A 13407-nucleotide genomic window follows, 5' to 3' on the forward strand; every position below is an offset into this window, starting at 1 on the left:
CAAATTCTCTAACTTTACTTACAATCCAAACTTGAATCCTTAGATTATGATCTGTGGCCATTGTCGATTGTTTGTTATGTTAAGAAGAAGAAGATGAAGAAGGGGTATAGTTGTCCTATTTATTATTAAAATCAGCCTATTTTGAACTATGAGGGATTTACGGAAAGATTTTTATTTTTTAGAGTGATTACTGCCAATATTAAAATTGTGAGGTACAAACATAACATCATAACTCTTTTGAGGGAATTGTGTAAAAAACCCAATTATAATCCGTAAATAAGAGCAATTATTAAGAAGGAGCACTCCACACATAATGAGTGAAGTGGCCCAATCTACGTCCAATTATGTAATTGTTGAAAATTTCACGCAAAAACAAAAGAAATAAATATAAATGTTTCGGCTTTTCATCAAAAAAATTATATTGATGAAAACATATAAAATTGATGTATTTTCTTTCTAATAAAAAACGACAAAATAAATTAACAGAATCATCAGTTCAGAGGCGCAAAAAAAGCCATTTATCATTTTAATTTTCTTGTTTGGATCCGATCTGACCAACAAACAAATACACAAAGTTGTTTCACTTTCTCTCAGTGAACTTCTATTCTTTTTTATTTTTCAATTTTGATTTGCTGTGTTGTTCATCACTACTACTCATGCAAGATTGCTTATTGTCTCCTCTTTAATCAGGTAATTTCATCCTTATGTTACTGGGTATCTTTTAATTTGCTTTTCTTTTTTCAGTTTCTTGATTTAAAGTAAGAATCTAACTAAAGATTGTACATTTTGGTTTCTTGTTCTTGATTTTTTTATTAATTTGAGCTTCTGGGTTTTTGAAAAAGTTGCGGTTTTTGATTGGTGAAAGCAATGCAAAAAGTTTGGACTGCTCTGCGATTTTACAAATCTTTAGTCTTGATAATGCTTAAAAGATCGGATTTTGACATTTTTTTGATTGTATAAGAAGTAACGGATGATTTACTTTGATTTAAAGTTGTATTATATGACAAGATATCTTGTTATCTCCGTTATGTTTTGATTTTTGTCTTCATTAGTACTTTGTGAGGTGGTATTGTATTTCTGGATTCTGCAAATTATTGTTCTTGTTTGAAATATATATTTTTGTGTCGTTATTTTAATTGCTTTGTTCTTGTAACTGTACCTTGATTATAGATATAAGGATAAAATAATGTCAAAACTGTCATTTATCTTCAATTTGTACTCTGCTTGATTGGATTTTCGCGTGATTTTAGTGCTGGAGTAGAGCTGCTTCATGGATTCATTTGGCAATGAATTCGGCCCTTCTTCGAAGATTCAGCTTTCAACATCTAGTTTAGGGAAGGATCCTGTGGTTCCGCGCCCTTCTCGGCCTCCATCTGCAAAACAATCTAGATATGAGGGAGCTTCATCTACGTACTATGCTGATGTTTGCAATCCTGGCATGAATCATGTAAATCGGAAGCACTCTTATAAAGCTGCAAATGAACCTGCACAGCGTGGAGAATTGCTCAATATGGCCAAAACTTTTTATAGTTCGCATGAAGAAAAATCTCGGTTTGCAGGTCCAAGTGAAGATTTTGATCAATCATCGGGAAAATCTCCGGAGAAGAAGATTTTGATGGTAGAAGGAAAATCTGTAGTTAAGCGTCCTATTGGTGATCCTGATAGTTCTAATTCAAGTGGCTCGCTTGAATCTGAAATTGTTGTCTCAGGTTTATGTGAAGGAGATGTCGATCTGCTTAACAACCACATGATATCTCAATCAGCCGTAAGCTTTTGTTCAAGTCCTCCAAACAGTATCTACACCGGTACTGTTTATGCAGAGGCAAAGCAGAGTTTCACCAACACCGAAGTTAGTGAAGCAGCAAGTTTCATTGAAAAACCTAGTGAAAGCGGTGATATAAGTAATTCCTACGATGGTGAGAGCAGGAAGACGAGTATCCATAGAGGCAGCACGGACAGTGATGTGAGTGATGAAAGCAGCTCGAGTAGTTTAACCAGTGCTTGGTACAAGCCCCATAAAGCAAATGATATAAGATGGGAAGCAATTCAAGTTGTCAGAACTCGTGAAGGATCATTAGGGTTGAGTCACTTTAAATTGTTGCGGAGACTGGGATGTGGCGACATTGGCAGTGTCTATCTATCAGAATTAACTGGCACCAGAACTTATTTTGCGATGAAAGTTATGGATAAAACAGCTCTAGCAGCTCGGAAAAAACTTCCAAGAGCACAAACTGAACGAGAGATACTGCAATCTCTGGATCATCCATTTCTACCAACTTTGTATACACATTTCGAAACAGAAAAGTTCTCTTGCTTGGTTATGGAGTTCTGCCCTGGAGGAGACCTGCATGCTCTCAGGCAAAGACAACCCGGAAAGTACTTCCCGGAGCATGCTGCTCGGTTAGAAACTCTTTCCTTAGTCTCCATGCTCTTTGTTTTATTAGTTTTTAAAGTTCATATATTTAGCTTGCCAAATATGGCTGATTATATACTTTCCAACTATTTGTTGGAAATTTTAGTGTCTTCGGAGTTTTGGCTAAAACCATTGTTTTAAGTAATGAGCTTCTTTGTGGGGGGTTTTGTTGTTGACAAGTTGTGTTCTTCACTGAAAAACTATTTTTGAAGGCGCATATCCCATGCTGTCAGTTTTGGATTTATTTCGTTTAGTATAATCTCTTTTTTCTTTTTGGTTCTTTTTCAATATCTTAGTAAGAAATTGAGAATCAGAATTGAGAACTTATCTAAGTCACAAGTGCTTCGAATTTCTAAGTTCAAATTTGATTTATGCAATAGTCTACATTTTTTTCTATAACATTGCCCCTATAATATGAATCCCGTCTTACCTATTTTCGTACAGAATTCTAATTCCTGCATCATATTAAGGAACTCTCTCATACTATTGTGGAATATTCTCCCTTAACTACATGGTGTTGCTATAAGCATTGCTTCTGAGCTAAATATGTGGCCGTGCTTCCAAATTTTTTATACCTTATTTAGTTGTTTGCGTGAATAGTCTATTGAACTAGTCTCCGCTTAGGTTTGATGCCCATCTCATTCTCCTATCTTCTCCGCTGCCTTCTTTGCCTGATTTTGTTTTATTGAATATCGTGGTACTGGTAGTTATTGGAAAAAAAATGATTGCAATAAACTCTTAAAGAAACTAAACAGTATATTTATCGGTCATCCAAACTGATGAACGGAAAGTTTTATCTTGTACATGCACTTATTACCTAAAAAATGTTTAAGCTGCTATTACCTTTTACGAGAATGGCTATCTAAGATAAGCAAAAGGCAGCTGAAATCAAGACAATGTTTCAAAATTGCTTCAGTAGAATTGCCATTACGCAAATGAGAGGTGACTAGAGAAACAATGAGGATACCATGTCGTTACTAAATTGAAAATTTGTATTATGAGGTTTTTCTTTTAATTTTAGGCTATTAATATTTTATTTGTATTTTGCAGGTTTTATGTTGCAGAAGTTCTTCTTTCTTTGGAATATTTGCACATGCTAGGGATCATTTACAGGGACCTTAAACCAGAGAATGTTTTGGTGAGGGAAGATGGACATATAATGCTTTCAGATTTTGACCTTTCGTTAAGGTGTGCTGTCTGCCCAACTCTGGTCAAATCATCGCACGCAACCTTGGAGTCAAAGAATTCAGCTTACTGTGTGCAACCAACGTGTGTAATGCAGCCCGATTGCATCCAACCAGCATGTTTTGGACCACGCTTCTTGTCAAAGAGCAAGAAAGATAAGAAAGGTAAGCCCAAGAATGAGATTAACCGTCAAATAACCCCTATGCCCGAGCTTATTGCTGAACCAACAAGTGCTCGATCAATGTCTTTTGTGGGCACACATGAGTACTTAGCCCCTGAAATTATTAAAGGTGAAGGCCATGGAAGCGCGGTAGATTGGTGGACATTTGGGGTCTTTCTTTATGAGCTTTTGTTTGGTAAAACTCCTTTCAAGGGGGCAGGAAACCGAGCAACACTCTTTAACGTGATTGGGCAGCCGTTACGATTTCCAGATTCACCTCCAGTGAGTTTTGCTGCTAGGGACTTGATCAGAGGCTTACTAGTGAAAGAACCACAGCACCGACTTGCCTATAGGCGGGGAGCTACGGAAATTAAACAACATGCATTCTTTCAGAGTATCAATTGGGCACTCATCCGGTGTACAAGTCCCCCAGACGTGCCAAAACAAGCCATGATTGATCTTCTAATGAGATCTGATGTGCCGAAAGGTCCAGCACCTGCTCCCGGTGTAGATGTGAAGCCGTCAGGTAATTATCTAGAGATTGATTTCTTTTGATTTCTGTGATTAGTTTCCTTATTAAAAACCGGCTTGTATAGCCATATTCGTGTTGCGCCGTAATGGTTCGATCTATCCCTTGATAGCCTCTTATGAAAAAACAATGAGGAAATGCAAATGCAATTATCCCAGCAAATAATTGCTTCTCTTTCATTTCTGTCAACTATGGCTTATCTCCAGTCCATGTATAGTATAGATTGATTTTTTGCATTTCATTTGGTTTTTTGGTCCCAATTCCCCCAATGAATGCTAGCACGTCTCATGTATTTACGTTGATATAACAATGAAAAATATCAAGATGCTTAATTATTTTGTATATGCCTATTGCTTGTTCCTAAAATAATTTGAAAAATTTTTGGTTTAGATTTTGGGTGAAATTGGGAGATGATCAAATTGTTGTTGTTGTTTTTTGTAAGATGGACTTGTTGAAAGATCTATCAAGGAAAATTATTCATGCAATCTTTACGCCATGTCATTCGTGCAATAGACTAATTGTACGTTAGTCGTGTGTAACTTTTAATATTAAAAAAATAAATAACGATTAAAAAATTTCTTATCGCAAATGTTAATTGGCTGTTGTAAATATGACATGACACAATCATTTTATGGGATAAACACTCGTTCAAATATCTCACAACAACATCAATTAAATAAAATAATTATATTTTTTGTATAAAATTGTTATATAAAAGTTAGAAGAAATTTCCTACAGTGCACTATTTTATATTTTATTTTCAACTTTATATTGTTTTTAAACATATTTATAGGTCGTACCTTTTCTTTTTACCAAAAATACCTCTTTTTTTAATTTCTAAAATACCTTTTTTCACTTTTTAATGATTTATGCTCTTTTTTATAGATTTTTTTTAGTGTTTGTTTTTTGTTTTTTTATCATATTTTTTAGCATAACTATGGTATTTTTATAGTGTATCGATGATATATTTTTTTAGTGTAAATATGATGTTTTTATAATGTATATATGGTGTATATATAGTGTATCTATAGTGTTTTATAGTGTATACCATAAAAACACTGCAGATACACCATAGATACACCAGAAAGACACCAGAAAAATATAGATACACCAAAAAAACACTAGAAATATACTACATATACATCAGAAATACACTATAACGTAAATACACCATAAAAACACTGCAAATACACCATAAATCAATTCGTTGTTTATAAAATCAGTAGTATCAAAATCTATAATCAAGAGAAAAACAAAATAATTATACGAACAATTGACGAATTTTATAAACAAAAAAATAATAATATATTTACAGTAATCCATTCACAAAAAATCTAAATTATCACAAAAAATCTAAAAATTTAGAAAATTCTAAAAACGATATTGAGGAATCCATCAAAAGAAACGCGGTGACAAGAAAATTAATAAAAGAATCGCGGCGATGAGAAATCCACCAAAAGAACGCGACAGCGAGAAAACCACAACTTGAAATACACCGGAAGACGCTCGACGGCGAGGTGAAAAAAGCGATGTGACGGAAGTAGTTGAACGGAAGAGAAAGTTGAGAGAAGTAGACAAACGAAAGAGAGAATTTTGAAAGGAAGAGAGAGAGAGTGCGGCTCTGTATGTACAAAATGAATAAGATGAATTTAAACCTTTTATATATAATAGGGTATTTTCGTAAATATGTTTGTAAAAATGATACCGATTGAAATTATGAAAAATGGGTGAAAAAGGTAAAATTAAGTTTAAAAATCAAATATTTTGAAAATAATTCCTAAAAAAGTTAGTGTTGTTCTAAATAACATTTTGTAGTGCTATTGTTCTTGATCCGAATAAAAATAAAATTAGCGCCTTATTTCTGTCAAAAAATTGTTATATTAATTTTCTAGTTGCAAATAAGAATTCTCTTTGCTATTCATATGATTGGCCTAATGATAAAAAAAATCTAAACATTTACCGTTTTTATTAATTTTAAGTTTATTCATTATTTGTTTGATTTTAAGAAAAAAAAATTAACTTTAGCCCAGTCTTCGTAATAGGATAAATTAAACGTCATAGTGTGGTTAAAAATGATAAAATAACAAAAAATTAGATTTTGTTAGATCACCATTTCTACCCCTAATCTATCTATATCTATATATTATATAATTGAGAGGACCAACGGAGCACTGTCATTCAGTCTCACCAAATAGAGCATTCTTATTAGTTCCCACTTTTATCAAAATACTTATTTTAAGTAAATTATTTTAAATAAATTTAGTAAATTACGTTTAAATTACAACAACTTTTTAATTGATAGAATGGAATTTGATACAAAAGGATAATAGCCCAATATGTGAGAAGTTAAGATTCCTAATTTACATCAACTTCAGAAACCTAAAAGAAAAATAATCTTTGAATTCACAACAACTTCTTAAATACAAGGCATATTATAATTTAAAATTGCAGTAAATAATGGTGGAACCACTAAATTCAATTGATGCGGCATATATACACACAAATATATATGAAATGCTTTCTACTCTCAGAACTCCATTTACTCTTATAACAATCACTTTAAAAGGTATAATCTTTTACGATTCATATTTATTTACAATTATCACATTTTTTTATTCACTGTGTGATGAAAATTTATAAAGGATTGAAATCTCTATATTTATGGAGCGAAAGACTGGTCATTTGCTGCTTAATTATATACATGGGTTATCTTTTAATAATTTCATGATCAGTATGTGTTCTTTGTTGATCTGCATGTTCTTTATTGCATATGATTCGTATTGATAATTTTTTTTTATTTTCTTATGTCTTGATATGTTTCAATCCATATTACAAGTTGTTTTATTTCCCAACAATTGAAGAAAAGTTTTGCGGTTTAAACCATAATTACGTGGTTTACTAATTAACTATCTTAAACTTTATTAGAGGACTAAATGGAACTTTTTTAATGATTCTTACCGAACATTTTTTTTTATATAAATTTTCACCAAATAAAGCATTCCAATGAGTTTCCACTTTTCTTAAACCATTTATTTAAATTTCATTTATTTAATAAATTTTTTAATATATATAAATTATCAGGTTTTAAATTTTTCAATTTTAAATTAGTCATCATTATAAATAACATATCAAAGCCTTTAAATGCTAATGATATTCTCTTTAATTTTTACATTATCTTCTAAAAGAGACAATTTAACTACAATTACTTCACATTTCAAGATTGCCAATAAATAATTACTAAAGTCTATCAACTAAAAGTAAAACTTTATCTTGCATTATTGCTATACATCTCAATACTATATACAGAAATGTGGTATTCATATAGTCTATAAAAACTTATCCTTTCTTTTCTCTGCTTCAAAAGCTTCTATATGCCATGTTGGTGTTTTAGTTTAACATGTGTGTAGGTTGTGCATGCATTTTCTGGGAAAGGTGATAATTTAATTTGGAAGAAATATATTGAATTTACATGAATTGAGATTGGCCTAAATATGAGATATTTCAAGACTTTTTAGGATAGACTTGAAGAGGAACCGACTCATCAGCCCTTGAGTGGGTATGAGTGGAAAATTATAATTCAGAGGAAGTATAATTTTTGTAACGGTTCACTATGCCAACCGATAGTAGTTTTGCTATTCTTTGATAATTAATGATGTAACATAAATTTATAATGCTTGCAAGTTGCAATGCATGTTTATTTTTTTAATTGGTTATTTTCATTTATGTTTAGTTTTTCCATCAAATAATATTATTATCAATTTCAGGTTAAAATTACTATTTACATGAGTTGAGTTTAGTAGCACAATTTTAAAGAATTACAAGTAGTAGTTTTTGAAAATTTAATTTAATAAATGAATACTTAATATATATTTGTATGTATATATATATATGCGAAAACTTCGGGTTAGGTTTTTTGCCACTTCTTGTGGCTTTAATATATTTTTATTCATCAATATATATATATATATATATATATATATATATATATATATATATATATATATATATATATATATATATATTTGTATGTATATATATATCCTATAGAGATAAAAAAATATTAATATTTTAAATATTCATTAAAAAAATTATCAAAATAATTTATAATTGAGAGGACCAAATAAATATTTTTATGAGTTTTGAAATAAGATAAAATACTTATTTAATTTTTAAAAGTTGTTATTAATAGATAATTTTCATTAGTTTTTCAATTTAAATAAAATATTTGTACCAAATAAGTATTCTTATGGATTTTAAATTTTTAAAAAAATATTTATTTTAATTTTTAGTTAATTCTCATAAATTTTTCAAATTGAATAAATAAATATTTATTTTTTCATGAATTATTAAATGTTATATTTTAGCTATTATTTTTTGAATTTATTTTGAAAATATACCTATTAATAAGATTCCGTGCAATTGCACGGGCTTACGACTAGTGAAGAAGGAAATCGACTAAAGTTATTGTTTGTAAGGTATTAAAGGCAGAAAGCTCAACCACAACGAACCACTTCAGCAAAAGGGGCAATTCATCAAGATGGCTCTATTGCTGGTCAAATTAACTAATAACTTCTTCACGCGCTTGCTTCTAGAATTCAAGTGTTATTCTTATTTGGCAAAACTCATTCCGAGGTCCCTATATTTTAGCACTTATATTCAAGAAATTCCTACTCTAAAAATACTGTCTTTTCGGTCTCTATACTTGCCCAATTTTCATTTTTCATGCTCTTTTCTATGATTAAAAGACAAAAAAATATAAGTATAGGGACCGGAAAACACACAAAAGTATTAAAGGTTTTGAGATGGATTTAGCCTTGTTATTTTCACTTGACTTTCTTCTTTTCTTCCAGAAATAGAATCTAATTTAGATTAGTTAGACTAAATAATATATCACTTAAAATTGTATTATAAAATTTAACTTAAATTTTTGTACTAAACATATTTTTTTAATAAAACTTTTAATTCTTTTATTGAATTAACTTTTATATCTTTAATTTATTGATGAATCTATTTTCTTTGCTCACGTATCGAAATCTTATTTTCTTAACATTTTATATTTAATATGTTAAAATTGTATTTTTTTTCCTTCTATTTTTAATTATGTAAAGTTTTAATTGATGAATATTTTTTATCCATTTGATAGTTATTTACTATTTGAAAATATTTCCAATTAATTGTTCTATTTTAAACACTTCATGATTGAAAAATTTATGGATATGAACAATGATAAAGAATATGAAATTAGATGAAGATAACTCTAAAATATACTTTTTATTTTTATATTTCTTCCTTTGAGTTTCTATGACTGTATTAAAATTGATAAGTTAAAAATTTAAATATGAATACGTATTTTGTTTTAGATAATTTCAACTTAAAATCTACTATTGGACAGTTTTTCAATTTTGGCAAGAAACCGAACAGTGAATTGCGAATGTTGCGGGCGTGTCAGGAAGAGGATTTTCAATTTGTGTGTGATCTTGACTTCGTAACGAGCGATTGTGGACTTGGTTAACCTTATAACAAGTATTCCAAATTATGTTAAGTAAACAAGAATGCAAATGCGAAAAATATATTGAATTCAACTTGTAAATGTGATTACAAGATTGAAGAATAAGAAAAATACAAGTGTTTGTGAGTACTTTTTCGTTGGGCGATTTTTTTGTGGATTTGTTCAAGGGTTAAAAATGACAAAGTGTTATTCTATTTATATGGAATGTGGTGGCAGTTGAAACCTCTTCCAACTCCTTTCAGTTGTCTTAGAACTTCTTGATGAAGCCTCCAGCCTTTTGAAACTTCAATACCCACGTTCTACAGCATGACTTTATCAAGAACCGTTTATTCTACGTAGCATGGCTTCATGTGTTACATCTAAAACTTCCAATTCAACTCCATAGAAGTTTTTCCATGTTCTCCTCTCTTTTCCACTCGTGGGAAGTTGAATTTTCTCCTTAAAATTCTATACCCACCATCTGTAACTTTCTTTTCTATCTTTAAACTTGCGATGTTTCCATGTTATACGTCTATAGCTTCCCATGCACAGTTGTGAACATTTTACCCACGTTCAACTCCTTTTCCAACTCCTAAGAAATTGCATTTTATTTTTTAAAGTCATGTGTTCACGTTATCATGTTTATCTTCTAGTTTTTGACTCAAACCTCTTTTATATACCTCTGCAACCTCTTGTATATTTTCATGGTTACAAGATCAATGGTTTATAAAAACTCAAAGAGGCTCAAGATGACATGATTTGGGTGAGCATTTTGTTGTTTTAAAAACGAAGGCGTTGATTGTTGCTTTATTTGCACTTACAACTCAATTACTCTGCAGATCACAGCCTACTCGGCGAGCAGGTATGTACTCGACGAGTAGGTTCTTAATTGGCATCTTGTGTTTTGTAAAATTTCTGCTGCTTTTGGCCCTCAACCTCTTGTGTGTTCTTGAGACCTCTTGTCTCTTCTTGTCTTCAAAACATTGCAGACTTATGCCTATTCATTTGGATCCAAAAAAATGATGTTTGGCCAAGCATATGTTGGTCAAGCCCCTAGGATGTCCTAAGCTATAACAACTTTGTCCTGCTCGTCGAGTAAAGTGGGTACTCGACGAGTAGGACTATGTTTGTTGTCGATTAGAGCCAACTTCTAGAGGTTTTCTTCAACCTCTCGAGGTTTGGATCTCAATATACATTCAGAATTTCCATGTTCTCCATGTGCTTGAGCCTAACCATGAAACTTTTGGAAAATTTACTAAAAATACCACTTTTTTGAAAAAACTTTCTTTTTTACCATGTTTTTCTAAAGACTTTCTTTTATACCAGATTTTTTTATTTTTATTTACTTTTATACCAGATTTGTTTATTTTTATTTACTTTTATACCAGATTTATTTTTTTGAAAAAAATAAATAAAAAATAAACAAAAAATAAATAAAAAATAAACAAAAAATAAACTAAAGATAAACATAAAATAAATATGACGGATAAATATGGCATATTTGAAAAAACTTTATTTTACATAGTAAAAAAAGTAAGTTTTTCACTTTTTCTAGTATTTTTGTAAAAATTCCGAAACTTTTTAAAAAATAAAATGGGCTTGGGCCTATGTACGTGGATTTTGAAAAAAATTTAAATATGGGTCTAACACTTACATATATTAATTTTATTTAGGTATCTCTTTTCATGTGCAAGTGTAGATAGAAATTTGTTTGAATTTGAAAAAATTATTATCCAACCGAGAAATTTTATTATACTAATGATATATACATGTTAGATATAAGGGAGATATAACATCTAAAAGAAGATCCTTTAATTTTATCTAATCATTGCACTTAATTTAATTCAAATTTTTAGATCCTTTTTGGACGAAAAAGGAGTGTGTATTACACCTGCCGTGAAAGTCGTATGAAACCAAATTTGAATGTCTTCGTAACTCGACACGTTGGAAAAATAGGTTGCATCATTAAACTTAAAGAGAGACCTACTAAATATAAATTTGTAAATACAAGAGCCTATTGAACAAAAAAAAACATAAAAATAGGACCGAACAAAATAAAAATTTTAAAATATGAGGGCCTCTTGTAAATTTTGACATGAAAATTGTAAATTATTTGCTGATGACTGAACCACACGCTCTCAAATTTTGTCTATAAAAGACCCCTTAAATAGAAAACAAATAACACATGCATCTATTGAATAATAAATTTTGAAAAAAAATAGATAAATAAAAAAATTAAAATACAAGGGTCTTTTAATGGTTTAAACCTAATACGAATAATTCTACATTTTAGGTATTTTTTTGAAAAAATCTTAGTAATTATTTCTAGATATAGTTTGAATCGTTTATGTCCAAGATTTTATGACTTATATTCACCGGCCGTCTCTAAAGTTAGAGCCTTTTATTATTGATGTTCCTAATTTTTAATTTCAGTCAGTAAACCTCTTGAACTTTGATTTGAAAGTTAGCGAATTCCTTCCATCCAATTTTTGGTTAATACCGTTAACGTTTGGTGACGTGTCACTTAAAAAAATAAAAAATAAATAAAACACTCCATATCATCTGATACGCCATAAAATCAAAACACCTGCCACCATTAATTTCAATCACCCACCAACACTGAAGCTCGTCGTCGCTGGTCCCTTTGTCTTGAGACGAACTCATCAGGGTTCTTCTGAAGATCGAACGACACGTGGAATGATGGGTCGAGGTAAAAATGATGGGTCTTTATTTTGGAGGTTGCTCCAGCGTCGAGGTGAAACTGATGAGGAGACGTTATGATAGTAGCTGGATATCAGGATGCTGGAGATGAGGGGCGCTAGAGAAGAGGTGGAGGTAGCAGTAGTAGTTAGAATGGGAGGTGGTGGCAGTGACAGCTGCATATCAGCTTTAGGGTTTTTAATTTTTTTTTGTCAAAAGGTCCTAAAGTTAGGGACAGTTGGTATATATAAGCCAGAAAATTATACAACATAATGGTTGTATGATATCATTCGTGCAACAAAATAATGAGACGCTAGACATATGAAAATATTTAATGATTAAGAAAATAAATAATAATTAAAAAATTACTATCGCAAATTTTCCCTAAATTTATTAGAAATATAACATGGCACAATCGTTGCATAAAATTAGAGGTGGCCATGGGCCGGTTCAGCCCATGAACTGGATCAGAACCAGCCCTGTTAAACTTGGCCCGAAACCGGTCAAACTCCGAATCGAGCAAAAATTGGCTGAAACCGTGCGGAAGTCAGTTCCAGGGCGGTTCAAATTTTCTTTGAACCAGAACCGTCAACCCTTTAAAAAGATAAAATATTTAAAATACCTAGTGTACATATATTTACAAGAGTAATCACTAAACATTTTATTATATTTATTTTTAGTATATTTTACCATATATATATAATTATTTATTTTTAAATATATCATATAACATATATTATATAATTAAGGGTTATGCCTACCATATAGCATAACCTTTAGCGTTTTTCTCAATTTAAGCACATACTACTATTTTTCTCAAATATTAGCACAACCTTTTAAATATTTTTATTTATTAGCCTACTTCCCGTTTTCGGTCATTGGAATCCAACGTGGCTCGCCAGATTGCCTCGCCAGCTCTAGCGTGGCCTTGT

At 30.8% G+C, this 13407-nt stretch overlaps 1 protein-coding gene across 1 annotated transcript; it reads left to right on the forward strand.

Annotated features, from left to right (window-relative positions):
* Positions 1-423: 423 nt before the first annotated feature.
* LOC126673724 (serine/threonine-protein kinase D6PK-like) lies at positions 424-4629 on the forward strand. The gene is made up of 3 exons (XM_050367966.2): positions 424-690; positions 1251-2400; positions 3464-4629. Exons 2-3 carry the CDS (start codon positions 1271-1273, stop codon positions 4311-4313), a joined length of 1980 nt encoding a protein of 659 aa, XP_050223923.1. The 5' UTR covers positions 424-690; positions 1251-1270; the 3' UTR covers positions 4314-4629.
* The last annotated feature ends 8778 nt before the right edge of the window (positions 4630-13407 follow it).

The sequence above is a fragment of the Mercurialis annua genome, linkage group LG3 (genome assembly GCF_937616625.2).
Source record: "Mercurialis annua linkage group LG3, ddMerAnnu1.2, whole genome shotgun sequence".
Taxonomy (NCBI): Eukaryota; Viridiplantae; Streptophyta; class Magnoliopsida; order Malpighiales; family Euphorbiaceae; genus Mercurialis; species Mercurialis annua.

Bases quoted from the DNA above. Each gene is read 5' to 3' on its own strand.
- LOC126673724 (XM_050367966.2), top strand. From the start codon at position 1,271: ATGGATTCATTTGGCAATGAATTCGGCCCTTCTTCGAAGATTCAGCTT. The intron at 2,401-3,463 runs GTTAGAAACTCT...TGTATTTTGCAG, and splicing joins TTCCCGGAGCATGCTGCTCG to GTTTTATGTTGCAGAAGTTC.